At 40.7% G+C, this 17,857-nt stretch overlaps 1 protein-coding gene and 1 long non-coding RNA gene across 4 annotated transcripts in view; one reads left to right on the top strand and one right to left on the bottom strand.

The window, feature by feature from the left end:
- mtrr (5-methyltetrahydrofolate-homocysteine methyltransferase reductase) overlaps positions 1–17,857 on the top strand; it is an 85,821-nt gene that overhangs the window by 33,811 nt on the left and 34,153 nt on the right. For all 3 annotated transcript variants that reach the window (XM_061922047.1, XM_061922046.1, XM_061922048.1), the window contains exons 10-11: positions 5,079–5,259; positions 6,820–6,938. In XM_061922047.1, the coding sequence (XP_061778031.1) occupies positions 5,079–5,259; positions 6,820–6,938 (300 nt within the window). The remainder of the gene's footprint in view (positions 1–5,078; positions 5,260–6,819; positions 6,939–17,857) is intronic.
- The window catches only part of LOC133569596 (uncharacterized), a 51,444-nt gene that overhangs the window by 4,423 nt on the left and 29,164 nt on the right, over positions 1–17,857 (bottom strand). The window lies entirely within an intron of this gene.

A 17,857-nucleotide genomic window follows, 5' to 3' on the forward strand; every position in this document is an offset into this window, starting at 1 on the left:
ACGCTCATGTTGGCAACGACAGTGAAACCTGGAGAGGCGTGATTGGGAAGAATGGTCGCCCGGATCTAAACCCGAGTGGTGTTTTGTTATTGGACTTTTGTGCTCGTCACAGTTTGTCGATAACAAACACCATGTTCAAACATAAGGGTGTCCATATGTGCACTTGGCACCAGGACACCCTAGGCCGCAGTTCCATGATCGACTTTGTAGTTGTGTCATCGGATTTGCGGCCTTATGTTTTGGACACTCGGGTGAAGAGAGGGGCGGAGCTTTCTACCGATCACCACCTGGTGGTGAGTTGGCTGCGATGGTGGGGGAGGATGCCGGACAGACCTGGAAGGCCCAAGCGCATTGTGAGGGTCTGCTGGGAACGTCTGGCAGAGTCTCCTGTCAGAGAGAGTTTCAATTCACACCTCCGGGAGAACTTTGAACATGTCACGAGGGAGGTGCGGGACATTGAGTCCGAGTGGACCATGTTCCGAACCTCTATTGTCGAGGCGGCTGATTGGAGCTGTGGCCGCAAGGTTGTTGGTGCCTGTCGTGGCGGTAATCCCAGAACCCGTTGGTGGACACCAGCAGTGAGGGATGCCGTCAAGCTGAAGAAGGAGTCCTATCGGGTTCTTTTGGCTCATAGGACTCCGGAGGCAGTGGACGGGTACCGACGGGCCAAGCGGTGTGCAGCTTTAGCGGTCGCGGAGGCAAAAACTCGGACATGGGAAGAGTTCGGGGAAGCCATGGAAAACGACTTCCGGACGGCTTCGAAGCGATTCTGGACCACCATACGGCGCCTCAGGAAGGGGAAGCAGTGCACTATCAACACCGTGTATGGTGCGGATGGTGTTCTGCTGACTTCGACTGCGGATGTTGTGGATCGGTGGAGGGAATACTTCGAAGACCTCCTCAATCCCACCAACACGTCTTTCTTTGAGGAAGCGGTGCCTGGGAAATCTGTAGTGGACTCTCCTATTTCTGGGGCTGAGGTCGCTGAGGTAGTTAAAAAGCTCCTCGGCGGCAAGGCCCCGGGGGTGGATGAGATCCGCCCGGAGTTCCTTAAGGCTCTGGATGCTGTGGGGCTGTCTTGGTTGACAAGACTCTGCAGCATCGCGTGGACATCGGGGGCGGTACCTCTGGATTGGCAGACCGGGGTGGTGGTCCCTCTCTTTAAGAAGGGGGACCGGAGGGTGTGTTCCAACTATCGTGGGATCACACTCCTCAGCCTTCCCGGTAAGGTTTATTCAGGTGTACTGGAGAGGAGGCTTCGCCGGGTAGTCGAACCTCGGATTCAGGAGGAACAGTGTGGTTTTCGTCCTGGTCGTGGAACTGTGGACCAGCTCTATACTCTCGGCAGGGTTCTTGAGGGTGCATGGGAGTTTGCCCAACCAGTCTACATGTGCTTTGTGGACTTGGAGAAGGCATTCGACCGTGTCCCTCGGGAAGTCCTGTGGGGAGTGCTCAGAGAGTATGGGGTATCGGAATGTCTTATTGTGGCAGTCCGCTCCCTGTATGATCAGTGTCAGAGCTTGGTCCGCATTGCTGGCAGTAAGTCGGACACGTTTCCAGTGAAGGTTGGACTCCGCCAAGGCTGTCCTTTGTCACCGATTCTGTTCATAACTTTTATGGACAGAATTTCTAGGCGCAGTCAAGGCGTTGAGGGGTTCCGGTTTGGTGGCCACGGGATTAGGTCTCTGCTTTTTGCAGATGATGTAGTCCTGATGGCTTCATCTGGCCGGGATCTTCAGCTCTCACTGGATCGGTTCGCAGCCGAGTGTGAAGCGACCGGAATGAGAATCAGCACCTCCAAGTCCGAGTCCATGGTTCTCGCCTGGAAAAGGGTGGAGTGCCATCTCCGGGTTGGGGAGGAGACCCTGCCCCAAGTGGAGGAGTTCAAGTACCTAGGAGTCTTGTTCACGAGTGGGGGAAGAGTGGATCGTGAGATCGACAGGCGGATCGGTGCGGCGTCTTCAGTAATGCGGACGTTGTATCGATCCGTTGTGGTGAAGAAGGAGCTGAGCCGGAAGGCAAAGCTCTCAATTTACCGGTCGATCTACGTTCCCATCCTCACCTATGGTCATGAGCTTTGGGTCATGACCGAAAGGATAAGATCACGGGTACAAGCGGCCGAAATGGGTTTCCTCCGCCGGGTGGCGGGGCTCTCCCTTAGAGATAGGGTGAGAAGCTCTGCCATCCGGGAGGAGCTCAACGTAAAGCCGCTACTCCTCCACATCGAGAGGAGCCAGATGAGGTGGTTCGGGCATCTGGTCAGGATGCCACCCGAACGCCTCCCTAGGGATGTGTTTAGGGCACGTCCAGCTGGTAGGAGGCCACGGGGAAGACCCAGGACATGTTGGAAAGACTATGTCTCCCGGCTGGCCTGGGAACGCCTCGGGATCCCCCGGGAAGAGCTAGACGAAGTGGCTGGAGATAGGGAAGTCTGGGCTTCCCTGCTTAGGCTGCTGCCCCCGCGACCCGACCTCGGATAAGCGGAAGATGATGGATGGATGGATGGAGGGTGCTCACATCCCTGATTTTGGTTTGTTGTTTTTTTTGTTTAATATTTGGTAAACTCTCTAAATTTGGGGCATGTGCATGTGCCTCACAATACGAAAGTCTTGAGTAGTTCTGAGTTCAATCCCGGATTCGGGATCTTTCTGTGTGAAGTTTGCATGTTCTCCCCGTGACTGCATGGGTTCCCTCCTGTTCCTCCGGCTTCCTCCCACCTCCATAGACATGCACCTGGGGATAGGTTGATTGGCAACACTAAATGGTCCCTAGTGTGTGAATGTGAGTGTGAATGTTGTCTGTCTATCTGTGTTGGCCCTGTGATGAGGTGGCGACTTGTCCAGGGTGTACATTGCCTTCCGCCCAAATGCAGCTGAGATAGGCTCCAGCGCCCCCCGCAACCCCAAAAGGGACAAGCGGTAGAAAATGGATGGATGAAATCTCTAAATTTGCAGGTATCATGAGTATGTAGAATTGCATGAAGCTGATATGAGGCTGACCTTCCTGACTGCTAGGTGCACATGCAAACTTGAATTATAGAAACCAGAGACTTCATTAATCAAGGTTGTGCACAAAAAATTTACACGGGTGAAATGTATGTCTAACTTCCTCCGCAAACGTTGGTTTTATAGAAAAGTTATATACAGAAAAGCTAATGTAGTTCTAGATACCTTTTCGACTATCTGTAGTTTGCACAAAGTTTTTCAGACACGGTAATCAGCGACGCCTGAAGGTATCACAAGGAAATAAAACGTGCATACAAAAACATACACAGCAACAGATATTTCACAAAGTATAAGCATTTCTTTAAGTCTTGATGCATTGTATATGTATTGGTTAGAGCCAAAATATCCAGCCATGTTAATGTAGTTATATTGTACATGCAGTTGTTATGTAGTGGGTCATTTAGTACCTAAGTAAATCAGTACTCAGTGCCGCTGGCAGAAATGTCACCAACATTACATTTCTAGGATAATTTTTACAATAGGACTTTCTACACTGTAGAATCTACAGCCTGTGTAATGGTTTTTATGTAAGTATGACTTTATATCAAGCGATACAGAACAATTATACTGAGAGGTGTACCCTTAGTCGCCACACACACTGAGTCTGTGAGAATTGGGGTGGTGTACGTGAGCTACCAGGCACTTGTTGCTACCACACCACCTTCTGCCACTGAAGAAAAGCAGCGGCTTGTTTAAAACAAAAACTTTATTTACACAAACAAAATGCAAGAAATACATTTTTAATACTCTGCTGAATGATGAATTAATGTGATTACCAATATTGAGGATTAAAACAAGCTCAAACATATCTTCAAAACTTTACTTTTTGTACTTTTAACCTTTACTACTTAACATTCAAATAAAAGGTAATACCACAATTTTTTTTTAATTTTACAAAAAATAAAAAATGTCCCTAAGAAGTATTTGAGAAGGCTGTATTAACATTAATGAGAGCATATAGTATGAAATATTTCTAAAAACTCAAGTTCCTCACCAAGCAGAGTTGTGATGCTATCTACGGAGTTGGACTGACAAGCGACATTCTCACATAGTCCCATTATAATGTGTTTAAAAGCGATGGTGACGGGTTGCACCAAATCTGATTGTGATGGTCGCCAGAAATTAAATGAATATACTGTATGGGAAACACTGGTAGAATATTGATGGACCATGAGCATTCTCTGAAAAAAAGAGATTTCTGGTGCATTTTCTGTTCACAATAGACTGTTTACTCGCTCATTGTATGAACTATGAAACATTTTTGACTTAATAGAAGTTACCTTTAAATGTGTTCATTGTTCTCAACATGTCATAAGAAGTGATAGCCAAGCCATAAGTTTGTAACTTTTTGTCTAAAAGCAAAAACAGACTTTGCGTCACCTTGTCCCGCATGTCTGTGCAGTACTCCATGTTAAGTGCACTTCAGTACTGCCGTTCCCTAATAAACTCTTGCGATGGAGGAATCTTGGAGCAAAACAAATGGACTATTGCAAGCCCTCTCGATAACGTTCCTTTATTTAAATCAACCCAAGTGTTTCCATCTTTTCGCCTCACTTAGCTGGCCATTGATTTTTTTCGCTCTTCCTCTAAAGCTCTTACCCATTAGGGTCCACTTCAAAGCTCACGTAGCACACAAGCGTCCATAACACAAGGTCAGAATTTTTCAGCTTTTTTGCTGCTGGCTCGCATGTCAAAATTGAGAGACAGAGAGGGCGCGGATAGGGGAGATGGCGACTAGTTTATCAGACTGAGGAGAGACATTAGAGATTTGCATTATTCATGGTGGTGTCCAGCAGCAAACAGGAAGTGGATGTATGCTAAGATACTCTTTACCCTTTTAGAATTGTTAAACAGTAATCTTGCCATTCCATTGCCATATCTCTTTCTTAAAGCCTTTTCATCTTTGCTTCTTTGATCAGCTGCTGTCCAAATGGCTTTTGTGAGAGGTGTTTTTTGTCTGAATCCGTTTCACCTTTTTCTACTACTCTATACCTCTGTTTGTATTCTATGCACATGTACTCGCCGCCGCTTGTGTCTAACTTTTTTTTTTATCTGCTTTTCTCAAACTCTCAGCTCCTGCCTTCAGCAGCCAGGAAAGCTGAATTTCGTGTTTAGTGTAGTGGAATTCCCAGTGTGCTCTTGGCGGCCTGTGGGGAGGCGAGGCTTGTGTAGCGGTTGGCTTTCTGACCTCGTCAACCCTGTCCAGGTTCTCCCTGACAACCTGGAACTACTGTGCGGCACGGCTCCGCCAAAGGTGAGAAGTAAATACGGAAAAAAGGAGAGGTGTAATAGTAATGTTATAGACTAGACCAGGGATTCTCAAAGTCTGGTATGTGTACCACTAGTGTACAGTGTTTTATTTTCCTATTTTCAAACACAGCGTTAATGATTAAACTATGTATAATGTTACAGTAGCCAAAAATGTTAAAAAATACAAAACTGTTGCTTTGTTTTTAATGAATACTTGGGCCTCCTACACTACTTTAATTTGATTTTGGTCATTGTGGTGGTACTTTGAGAGCTACGTTTTTTTCTGAGGTGGTACTTCGGGAAAAAAAGGTGTGAGAACCACCGCACTAAACAATCTGCGAAAGTTTAAAGGAAAACCAGATAAAATAAGGCATAGTGAAGTTTAGCCAGATTATTAATTTCCAAAGTGAAAAAAACTATGCATTTTATCTTTCTAATATATATCGTCTATTTTCTAAATACAGTGGAACCTCGATTTACAACACCCCCTATTGTAGGTACTTTTGTATTTACGAACCACATGCGGAATAAAATTATGCATTGGTGTACAAACATTTCATTCAGGCAGTGCTGCAGTTTGCCACTGTGCTATTGTGTGCTTTTAAGGTTTTTTTTTTCCTAGGCTTTTTTATTTATTTTATTTTTGCAGCTTTGCGAGCTCAATATAAGCCTAAAGAAGACAATGGCCAAACGATGTGAACTAATCGATAAAATACTAAAATAATCAACAGCTGCACCCCTCTAGACTTGTTTTCTGGTTCTTTTAAAAGTAAAGTTGCCGACATCTGGTGTAATCCAATTAGGATTTAATATCAATGAATCGTGCAGCCGTGCTGAACTGAGTAGTCCTGACAATACATACATTCAGACATCAATGTAATTATCTAAAAAAAATAATACAAGATGGTGCTAATTCCCTTTATTGCGACCTATTTTTTTATGACGGATGAATGTATTGCAAACTCTTTAATGGTGATGATAAAGGCAGCAAACAACTGTTGAGCAGATAAGAAGTATGACATTTTATTTTTTCGCAATTGAAATAAAAGGTTTTTTCCAAAAATTTGTTTTTAAAAATGTTCTTAAGGGTCAATAAGCTATTACACACAAAATCTAAACCTTCTGATCATGTTGTAATTTGTTCTTGGTTTAATTTTAGGTACACAATTCTGCTTTAATTCAAAGTTTAAAAAAATTGGGGAAATGTTGAAATGAGAACTATTCAAGTCTTGGCAAAGCCAGCACTGTTGTAATGAGCTGGTTTCATTATTTGCTTTTCTTTACCCTACTCTCACTTCTTAATTCGTGAGACTCCACCAACTGGCAAGCTTTGGGCCTGTTTTTGTGTTGTCGATTAAAACAAAATGTAATTTGAATGAAAGCAACCAAATCCTCTCTCTCTATACACTATGGGTTTTAGTTGGAGCTCATAAGTTTTCTCATTAGTCTGTCTTAGAATGTTAAGTAGATCAATTAATAGATTGGGAGGCCCACAGTGGCTTTTCAGCAGTGTTCTAATTACTTTCATTATTTAGAATGCACATTGTGACCCTCTCTCCGTCAGATCTATGTGAGTTTGAGACCCAACTGCTCCTTTCGACTTCCACCTGACCCATCAGTTCCTCTCATAATGGTCGGGCCTGGCACCGGAGTCGCGCCCTTCATCGGTTTCCTGCAGCAAAGGTGAACAAATGTATATTCATGCATTTCTGACTATTGTCTTGTACAGATTGTTGTTTTGACCTTTTCCTGATGGTAATGGATATTCACAAATGTCCATGCGATGTTTAGAGCGCGTGACTGCCGCACATTTCCATCTAAATCCGTTGTGACAATTAAACCGGGCTTCAGAAAGGTTGACGTCATTCCGTCTCACTAAGCGTAATAAATATGAACGACGACTCCCGCCATCGTGCTAGAGATTGTTTCCAATGCTTCACTCGTCTCATTAGGAATAAATGAGGTCCTCCACAATGCGCGCTCTTATGATTTGGTGTGTAATGAGCAGCCGGGAGTGTCAGGAGCACACAAAAGCATATCGATTTAAACATAAATAAACCGCATGGTGGTGGCCAGAGGGTAAATTATAGCCAGCCAATGCTGAAGTGATTTTTATTACAAGCTGTTGATTTAATTGAAAGTGTCATTATAGACATTAGGATGGTTTTAATGTGACACCTTGGAGCTTCTGAAGTGACCGTATGATCCGTCATTAAAAGCTTCTCCTGCCCACACTGATACCCGAGCATACGTCTGCTTTGGCATGTCTGGAAGCAGTGCAGGGTTTTTTTTAGCGTGACTGACACATCTATGTCGCAGGTGACTTTGTGCAGATGAGGTTGTGCCCCAGTCAGCTTCAATAGTCTCTAAATCCCCCACCTTCCCACTACGGAAGTCAGCAGTGACTGGGACTAGTGACTTAGGTTGCGCAATATAGAGGATATTTGATCTAAATTATACAAATTTGGCCGATGATAGAGCTTTTAATACTATCTATTTTGTGATAATGCATGTTAATGACATTCTAGCTCTGTCCCGCAAATTTGACAGCGACGACAAGCAAACGGCCGCGTCCTCAAAGCAATGTAGCGTCCTCGCTATAACAAAGTAGCGGCTGATATCTCGGCTACTAAACCAATAATACTTGTCTCAATTGCAGAAAATAAACATTTCTTACAAATATCATTAACACTGGAGGACCAGAAGACAAGGAATATCTAAACGTGCTACACGACACACCGCAGGAGGATACAAAAAGCATAGTTAAACACTGAGCTAAACCTCTTGAATGTAAACGAGGGTGGGCGGATTCATACAAATAACAGTATTCCAGCAGTAGATGGTCGATGCTGCAATAATTAGATCTTTTTTTTCATTATCACAAATAGATTTATGTTGTTTTTGTTATTGATGACAAACTAAGTAAATAAGAGCGAATGGTAGTTTTTGCTTTTGATTATTTTTGCCTTTTTGACTTTATTATAAACAAAAGGAATATGGAAGTAATTTAAATATTATATCTATAGTGTTACACTACCATCCTGAAATTTTGTCAAATTACAGTTGTGATCAAAAATGTTATCATTAAATGATCGTGAAAATTTTAGGTATGAAAATTCGTATGACCAATACTGCCCCTGTAAATACTTGGTATTGGATCAATACCCAAAACCAATGAGGAATAAGTGTTTATTACATTTTAACAGAAGTGCAGATAGAATCATGTTACAACATAAATTAACAAGGAATTAAAAGTAAACTAACAAGTAAACTGATAATAGTTACAACAAAATAATACCCCTGGAAATTACACAATATGTTACCGCATACATCAGCAGCTGAACTAGGAGCCTTTGAACCAGTTTTCAAATGATTGTTTTAGCATTTATACACCAAATATTATATTGTGATATATTTCGTTATTGCAAGAAGCTGCAATATATATTGCAATATATATTTCAGGCCAAACTGCCCATCTTGACAGTCAAACAAAAACAAAGTGGAACTACTCATTCTGTGAATATCCCTGACATACAAACCCCGTTTCCATATGAGTTGGGAAATTGTGTTAGATGTAAATATAAACGGAATACAATGATTTGCAATTTTTTTTCAACCCATATTCAGTTGAATGCACTACAAAGACAAGATATTTGATGTTCAAACTCATAAACTTTTTTTTTTTTTAAATAATAATTAACTTAGAATTTTATGGCTGCAACATGTGCCAAAGTAGTTGGGAAAGGGCATGTTCACCACTGTGTTACATTACCTTTTCTTTTAACAACACTCAATAAACGTTTGGGAACTGAGGAAACTAATTTTTGAAGCTTTGAAAGTGGAATTCTGTTTCATTCTTGTTTTATGTAGAGCTTTAGTTGTTCAACAGTCCAGAGTCTCCGGTGTCGTATTTTACGCTTCATAATGCGCCACACATTTTCGATGGGAGACAGGTCTGGACTGCAGGCGGGCCAGGAAAGTACTCACAATCTTTTACTACGAAACCACGCTGTTGTAACACGCGGCTTGGCATTGTCTTGCTGAAATAAGCCGGGGCGTCCATGATAACGTTGCTTGGATGACAACATATGTTGCTCCAAAACCTGTATGGACCATTCAGCATTAATGGTGCCTTCACAGATGTGTAAGTTACTCATGCCTTGGGCACTAATACACCCCCATACCATCACAGATGCTGGCTTTTGAACTTTGTGTCTATAACAATCCAGATGGTAATTTTCCTCTTTGTTCCAGAGGACACCATGTCCACAATTTCCAAATATAATTTGAAATGGGGACTCGTCAGACCGGGGCTTCACGGTGGCAGAGGGGTTAGTGCGTCTGCCTCACAATACGAAGGTCCTGCAGTCCTGGGTTCAAATCCAGGCTCGGGATCTTTCTGTGTGGAGTTTGCATGTCCTCCCCGTGAATGCGTGGGTTCCCTCCGGGTACTCCGGCTTCCTCCCTCTTCCAAAGACATGCACCTGGGGATAGGTTGATTGGCAACACTAAATGGTCCCTAGTGTGTGAATGTGAGTGTGAATGTTGTCTGTCTATCTGTGTTGGCCCTGCGATGAGGTGGCGACTTGTCCAGGGTGTACACCGCCTTCCGCCCGATTGTAGCTGAGGTAGGCGCCAGCGCCCCCCGCGACCCCAAAAGGGAATGAGCGGTAGAAAATGGATGGATGGATGGACTCGACAGACCACAGAACACTTTTCCACTTTGCATCAGTCCATCTTAGATGAGCTCGGGCCCAGCAAAGCCAGCGCCGTTCCTTGGTGTTGTCGATAAATGGGTTTTGCTTTGCATAGCAGTTTTAACTTGCACTTACAGATGTAGCAACCAACTGTAGTTACTGACAGTGGTTTTATGATGTTCCTGAGCTCATGTGGTGATATCCTTTACACACTGTTGGTTTTTGGTGCGGTACCGCCTGAGGGCTCAAAGGTCCATGATATCATCGCTTACGTGCAGTGATTTCGCCAGATTCTCTGAACCTTTTGATGATTTTACGGACCGTAGATGGTAAAATCCCTAAATTCCTTGCAATATCTCGTTGAGAAATGTTGTTCTAAAACTGTTTGACAATGCTTACAAATTGGTAACCCTCGCCCCATCCTTGTTTGTGAATTACTTAGCATTTCATGAAAGCTGCTTTTATACCCAATCATGGCACCGACCTGTTCCCAATTTGCCTGCACATCTGTGGGATGTTCCAAATAAGTGTTTGGTGAGCATTTCTCAACTTTATCAGTATTTATTGCCACCTTTCCCAACTTCTTTGTCACGTGTTGCTGGCATCAAATTCTAAAGTTAATGATTATTTGCAACAAAAAAAAATGGTTTATCAGTTTGAACATCGAATATGTTGTCTTTGTAGCATATTCAATCAATCAATGTTTATTTATATAGCCCTAAATTACAAATGTCTCTAAGGACTGCACAAACCACTACGACTAGGACATCCTCGGAAGAACCCACATAAGGGCAAGGAAAACTCACACCCAGTGGGACGTCGGTGACAATGATGACTATGAGAACCTTGGAGAGGACCCCAAGGCTCCCCGGATGTCCAGCGGGTCCAACATGATACTGTGAAAGTTCAATCCATAGTGGATCCAACACAGCCGCGAGAGTTCAGTTCAAAGTGTATCAAAGACAGCGGAGAGAGTTCCGTCCACAAGAAACCATCCCAAGCGGAATCGGATCAGCAGCGTAGAGATGTCCCCAACCGATACACAGGCGAGCGGTTTTATTCCACTGAATATGGGTTGAAAATGATTTGCAAATCATAGTATTCCGTTTATACTTACATCTAACACAATTTCCCAACTCATATGGAAACAGGTTTGTACATGTAAAAAAGCAGGGAACAGGAAATTATTAAAACTGTCATATTGTTGCTAGAATCAATAAATATTGTGTTGCGACATAGCAGCAAAAGAACCAATGTTATAACTGTAAGGAGCAAACTGCTCAGTCAACATTAATTATTTTAGTTAAAGGGGAACTGCACTTTTTTGGGGGGAATTTTGCCTGATTCAAAATTCTGATGTGAGACAAGCCACTGCATATGTGCTTGTTTTTTTTAAAAATGTATTTTAATTAAATAAATACATGTTAGCAAATGTCAGCTATTAATGGGAATAATTGGAATAGCTCTATTAAGCTATAAAGCCCTCTTAAAACATCCAAAAACCTCCATCAATGTTTTATATATGTATAACATGCTATAAGTTTACATGTTATATAGTAACAGGCACATTCGCAATACCGTAATATTTACAAATTTGGGCCATTTTAAGCATATGGCGGTGTATTCATTTCAAAGACGCATGCCGTTTGCTTTTCCCTTCAACAACACTACTTTGGGACAAATGATGATCCAGAGCATTATATTTTTGAGTCTGAATATGAGGAGAATAAGCAACATGTTTTAGAAGCTGTGTGCTAAACAGATTAAGGCTTCAACACTAAGCATCATGCAGCAACATTGCCAAGTGCTAAACAGGAAATACAAACTATGAACATAAAACAATCACTTTCTGTCCAATGTCTGTTCTCACTGGGATGCTGACTGATGGACTGTTCATATCTTCCTGTTTAGATGATGAAATATTCATAATCCATCCAGAGGTAAAGAAAAAAACAGGTGGCCGCAAACAAGCGTTTTTTTAATGTATTTCTCGCCAACTTCGAGTTTAAGTTGGATGTCTAAGTTGACCAACTTTTTGGTTTATGGCCACATCCTTCTACTATCCAGGTGAGAGGCATGATTTATAACTTCGAATTAACTTTTACCAACTCAGCGGTGATGCAGCAGCATAACTTCGCTCCCTTTGATCAGTTTGTCTGCGTTAGTACTTATGATAATAATATCGCTAATACTTGGTTAAAATTCCGGGCAAAAGATGATTGTTGGCGGTTTTTGGATCTTTTTTTAAAGGGGTTTATAGGCACAATAGAGTACTCCCTTTAGCTGAATTCTTAGCCACCTCGCACTGGCCGTATATCACAATTTACAATGCATAAAAAAGGAAAGAAAAATGTGTTCTTGTCTTACATATGTTTTGTAAGTGATAGAAAATTTCCCAAAAAGTGCAGTTCCCCTTTAACAACAGTACGGTAAGTACATGTGAGTTTAACACAAACAGCGTAGTAGCGTCACTGGCATATTTAAAGCGCACGCTAATGTAGATAAAGCTGCGGGATGCTGACCACTAGGCATATGCCAGCTTTTGTTAACAAAACATACATTAGGAGGTTTCCTACAGCCTCATGCCAGCACTGATTAAAGACTGTTATTTGCCCTGGTATTAAACCACATACCCGTTGGCTATTAGAAACTTGGAAGTAAATTGGAGTATTTATGGTGAGTGTATTTTACTTAAGCCACTGCTTGGCAAAATTATTTTGAATTAATTTAGCTGTTTATAATATTGACATTATACTGAGCAGCCAGCTCCTTCCTTGTGCATCTGTTCGGTCCATCGATGGCTCTTTGGTTATCATTAGGGGTGGTCTGTACCGATATTGATATCGGATATCAGTCCGATAGCAGCAAAAGAACAAGTATCGGATTAAATCACCTTGCATCCAAAAGCAAGCAGTCCTGCAGCGTGTTTACTTGTGCAAAGCATTTAAATGTCCTCCAACACAAGGTTGGTCTTTTCCTGTATTTTAGTGAAGTCATTTCCAAAAGGTAAACATGGTAGGTCAGCATGTACAGAACAGCTAAGCACACAATAGCACTCAAGCTAAACATAAATAGTACATGTCCATAAAACAGCGCTTCTCAAATAGTGGGACAGGCGCGATGAGGTGTCAGGGGGGGTCTGAGAGGCAAGTGATTATTAATATTAATGCCTGTTTTCATTCTTGAATAATACACAAATCTCCAGCTAGGTGGCAGCACTGCTCTAATTAGCTAACTGGCTCAACCAAGAAATTTGACCAAGTATGCATACATAACCCTTCAGTTTACCGGTAATGAGAATGTAAATAAATAAATATTGTCAGGATCTCATAATGATTTCAATTTAAGGGGTGTGTGAATTTTTTTTGTCTCCTGGAGGGGGCGTGACAGAAAATAATTGAGAACCATTGCTATACGCAGAGAACTTGTACTACATAGACTTTGAGCCTGTACTTAAACAATATTTCCCATCATTTAAAGGACGCTGCGGTCAGGAAGATGGATGAGCATTTTTTGTTCCACACAGGTTCCTATGTAAAGATAACATTACACGGGCTTATCAAGTCATGTAAAAGTGTGATCTGTGGTGGGGTGAGGGGCTTTATTTTTTTCCCACCAGTGGTGTGTGTGGCAAACCCTATGTGTGGTGCTACAACATGCTGGCATACCTGAAACTGAGATAACTTTTAAAGTTTTATAACAATTTGACCAGTACTTCTTTTATATGTCAGGGGGGCGCATGAGAAAACAATACACAAGTCTTCAGCTTGGTGGCCTGCAGGGGTGCTGATGCCAGCAACTCATAGCGTGGTTTGTACAATAAATTAATAAATAAATATTATCAGGTTTTCAATTGTATATACATTTATGGGGTGCATGGAAAAAATTATGTCCCCAAAGGGTGGCATGACAAGAAATTGAACAGTCATAATATCATTATTATTATTGTTATGTTGCAGTCTAACCCTAACCCTAACCCTATTTGTTAATATAAATATGTAAAAAAAAATGGTAGTAGCATACTATAATTGTAATATATTACAGATACATTTTCTAATACTCAAGAGTATTAGAAATTCTTCACTACGTGTCCGCATCATTCAACTTACTGCATCACTAACTAAATGAAATTAATTATATTTTGCCGAAAACAAATTAACACTCCACTTCAAAAGCACACATCTGCCATAAAGTTAGTGATCTTTTCATACCTACGTAGCATTGTTCTTTGAGTACTTTCATTTGAGCAATCTTTATCTAACATTCCACACGACAAAATAAAAGAAATATGTATGGTTCGTGTTGACATCGTATTGGATCAATATAGGTATCAGCCAATATTGTTGTTATACGGTAAGTGAAAAAGTTGTATGGAGTCACGCCTAGTTATTGCACTCAGTAGTGACGTGGCAAAACACACACTCACACACACCAAAACCAAAACACTCGTGGAGTTAATGCTTTAGCGGACGATCGGGCATAACCATTTATTTTTTAGCTATAGTTTTTCAGATTATGTTGGTTAAAGGGCTAACTTAGTTGGAAATCACAACTAAGTCAATCTACCAAAACTGTATTTATTAAACAGTTATTAGGCAGTGGCACAGACATTCATGTAATTAAAACAGAAAGTGCAAGATTGTCAGAGACTTTTTAAAACAAGCTATGAGTGCACTTTTGTGGTTGTCACCAAGATGACATATCAAAACAACACTAAGTTAAAAGTGCACTTTTTGTACAAAATGCCACTACAATATTTTAAAACAAATAAAGTGCACTTTTTGTGCATGATGTCACACAAGATATTTCAATAACTGTAAAATAAAAATTAGCTGCATAATAGGAAATCAAATAGTGTATGTCCTTTGCTATGTGGTAGGTTCCTGCGGTCGTTATCTCCTTCTGTTTTTGACTATTTTTTGTTGATGTGGAAATGGAAGACGCCAGGCTCAATTGGGTCAGTGCTGGTTGCTTGGGCATATTGTGGGTGTGGCACCGGCCGGAGATGTTGACATGCAGAGTTTCAAGCACTCATTATTCTCTAGCTGGTGACTTTTCAAATGATACTACAAATCAGTAGTGCTGCTATTTTTTGTAGCAACACTTTTTCCGCATACTTGACATATTACGGTTGTCTGTTCAACATCTTCCTGTTTGAAGCCATACCACCGGCAGACGATGGACCCCCTGCTGTTTTTTCTTGGGAATTAATTCTTCCTCCATTTGTTACCAGATTGGCACCTTCTCTCTCTCGTATTACCACCTGCACCGCTCTGCTAATTACCTGCCAGTGCTAACTTTACCCATGCTGCTACCTCTCTGCTCGGCGAGGACGTATGACGTTGCATGCGTGACAGTACGTGACGTATGTACACAAGGTGCGCTTGTTTTATGTCTCTGTGAGAAGGAGAGGCAGGACAGAGTGAGAAAAGCCTGAAGTGTAATGCCCGCAGCTAAAAGCAACTGCATGAGAACATATCCTCGAATACTCACAAAATAGTCATTTTCTATATCGTACAAAGACAAACATGAGATATTTTGAGTATATTCTATATATCGCCCAGCCCTAATTGGTTACAAAGTAAAAATTATGCAATTTAATCTTCAGAGGTTTCATTGTATGCCTGTGGGTTTCATGAGTCAAGCAACAAGACAAAAAATGTCATGCTGTATATAAAGTGCATATTTTAGATCATTTTTAATGTGAACAATTTGGAACCCTGCTCCAGCTGCTTATTAATCAGCAGACAAATGGAAAGTATGTATTTTGTGCCCTAGAAGTGCGGAACAATTTAAAATACCAAAATTACCATTTTAGCATTTTATTCATAGAAATTTGTTTCACCAAACAGCAATATTCAAATCATTAGTCAAGATTTTGTTTTACAAATAGAAACACAATGCCTTTAAGCAAATACTTCCTCTGTGCCCTTTTCTTGTGGTTCATATTATGTTTTCTTACATTATCCTGCACTCATACAGTGCTGCTCATACATTCTCCTGTCATCTGCGTTGTAACTCGTCCTGGTGTGAACTGAAGCTGTATTGGTTTTTAAAAACTTGCCCGATGGCGGATAGCTATCACCAGGTGGTCAACAGGGAGGCAGGCGGTGTTTTCGCCTGATCACGCTGACATCATTCTATCTCCTTCCTCCGTGCTAATCGATGCTTGTTTGTCAAAAATTCTTTGAATTCAGATTGTCAGGTGTTAGAAGTGTTTCTAAAAAGGTCAGAGGCTCACTTGGTGATCAGACACATTTTTAACCCGCCACCCACCACAGTTGTCTGGCATCGATCACTGGATGTGCAGAATAGGACTTTTTGTTAGTGTTTTTGTGCTCACACAAGTGACAGCAATTAAACCTATCATATCGCTCACTTTTTTTGTAGGGACTTTGTATGCTTGGGGCTGACTTGTGCGTGACCTACAAGAGATTGTTTTCTAAGCATGTACTAGACAGAGATCTTGATCAATAGCTACTTCAGAACTGGAGCACAAGGTCGCACAATGACCTAAGTGTTTTCCATACATTCATTTATTTATTTTTTGCAGCCCACAACAGATAAATGTGTACTGTAGATGAAGCAAAAGAAACACTGTGTAACAATATATTAAACTACACAATTGTCGTACTCCCACATAGCTCAGACCTACTTCTGGTTTCTTTCTATGGCGCTAAGCCTTCTGGGTAATGTAGTATATAAACATTTACTTCTTAATTGAAGTGTATTTACATTTATTTAACCACTGTAAGACAATTAGGAACATTATTTCATTTGCCACGTTGACCTAACATTTACATGTTAGAGAGGTTGAAGTGTGATGATAATTTCTCTTAATTTCTAATTTACCAACACAAACTTGCATTATAGATAAGATCTCAGCAGTTCACAAATGGTCTTAACGTGCAGGGGTCTATGTGTTGGAACATAAACGAATGTGTAAGATGGAAAAAAAACACTTTTAGTGTAAAATATACAAACAGTCGACAATAAAGAAGCTTTTAGTTAATAGGTATAATAAATTAAAACAGTACAGTAATTTGTAGGGGTGTGAAAAAAATAATCATGATTTTTATTTGTAACAATCCTTAATTGATTTAAAAAAAAAAATCAATACAAAAAAATATATTTAAAATATATACATTTATATATATATATATATATATATATATATATATATATATATATATATATATATATGTATATAACAATTTTTTTTTTTTTTCTTATCTGTCTAGTCCAGCCACTTAGACAAATCATATATTTTTGATGTAGATGCCCATATTTGTTGTAAAGATTTACTTTAGAAAAGAAGTGTTGGATACTTACTTGTATGTGACTTTATTAAATGTTTGGGTTTAATCTTTTCAAACAAAACCAGTTTTCTTTATAGAAATGTATCAGAGCCGTTATATATTTAAAGTATTAATCATAGAACTGACCCCAAATGTTTGTGTTATTTCTATAAACATTTCTTTGCTCACTTTCAGTCAAACAGTGTCAATAAAAATCAATCAATCAATGTTTATTTACATAGCCCTAAATCACTAGTGTCTCGAAGGGCTGCACAAACCACAACACAAACCACAACGACATCCTCGGTCGTTGATGACACGCATATATTCATGCAAATCAGACGATGTCATTGCTGGACCCCATTGGGAAACACTGAAGCTCCCTATTGTTTTTATACAAAACACAGCGACAATTTTTTTTATTTGTTGATTAATAATGCCTTAAATCAGCTGACACAAAATGGAGTGCATTGCTTGGTTGCAATAAGCAGAGGCGCTGTTTGTTCCATTTTAACTAGTCAAAAAAGAATGTCAGCTATGGAAATATTATTGTAGCAAAATTATTTGAAAGTCGTATCTTTGTCTGTGCGTCTGTAATCCAAATCAC

The sequence above is a fragment of the Nerophis ophidion genome, linkage group LG15 (genome assembly GCF_033978795.1).
Source record: "Nerophis ophidion isolate RoL-2023_Sa linkage group LG15, RoL_Noph_v1.0, whole genome shotgun sequence".
NCBI lineage: Eukaryota > Metazoa > Chordata > Actinopteri > Syngnathiformes > Syngnathidae > Nerophis > Nerophis ophidion.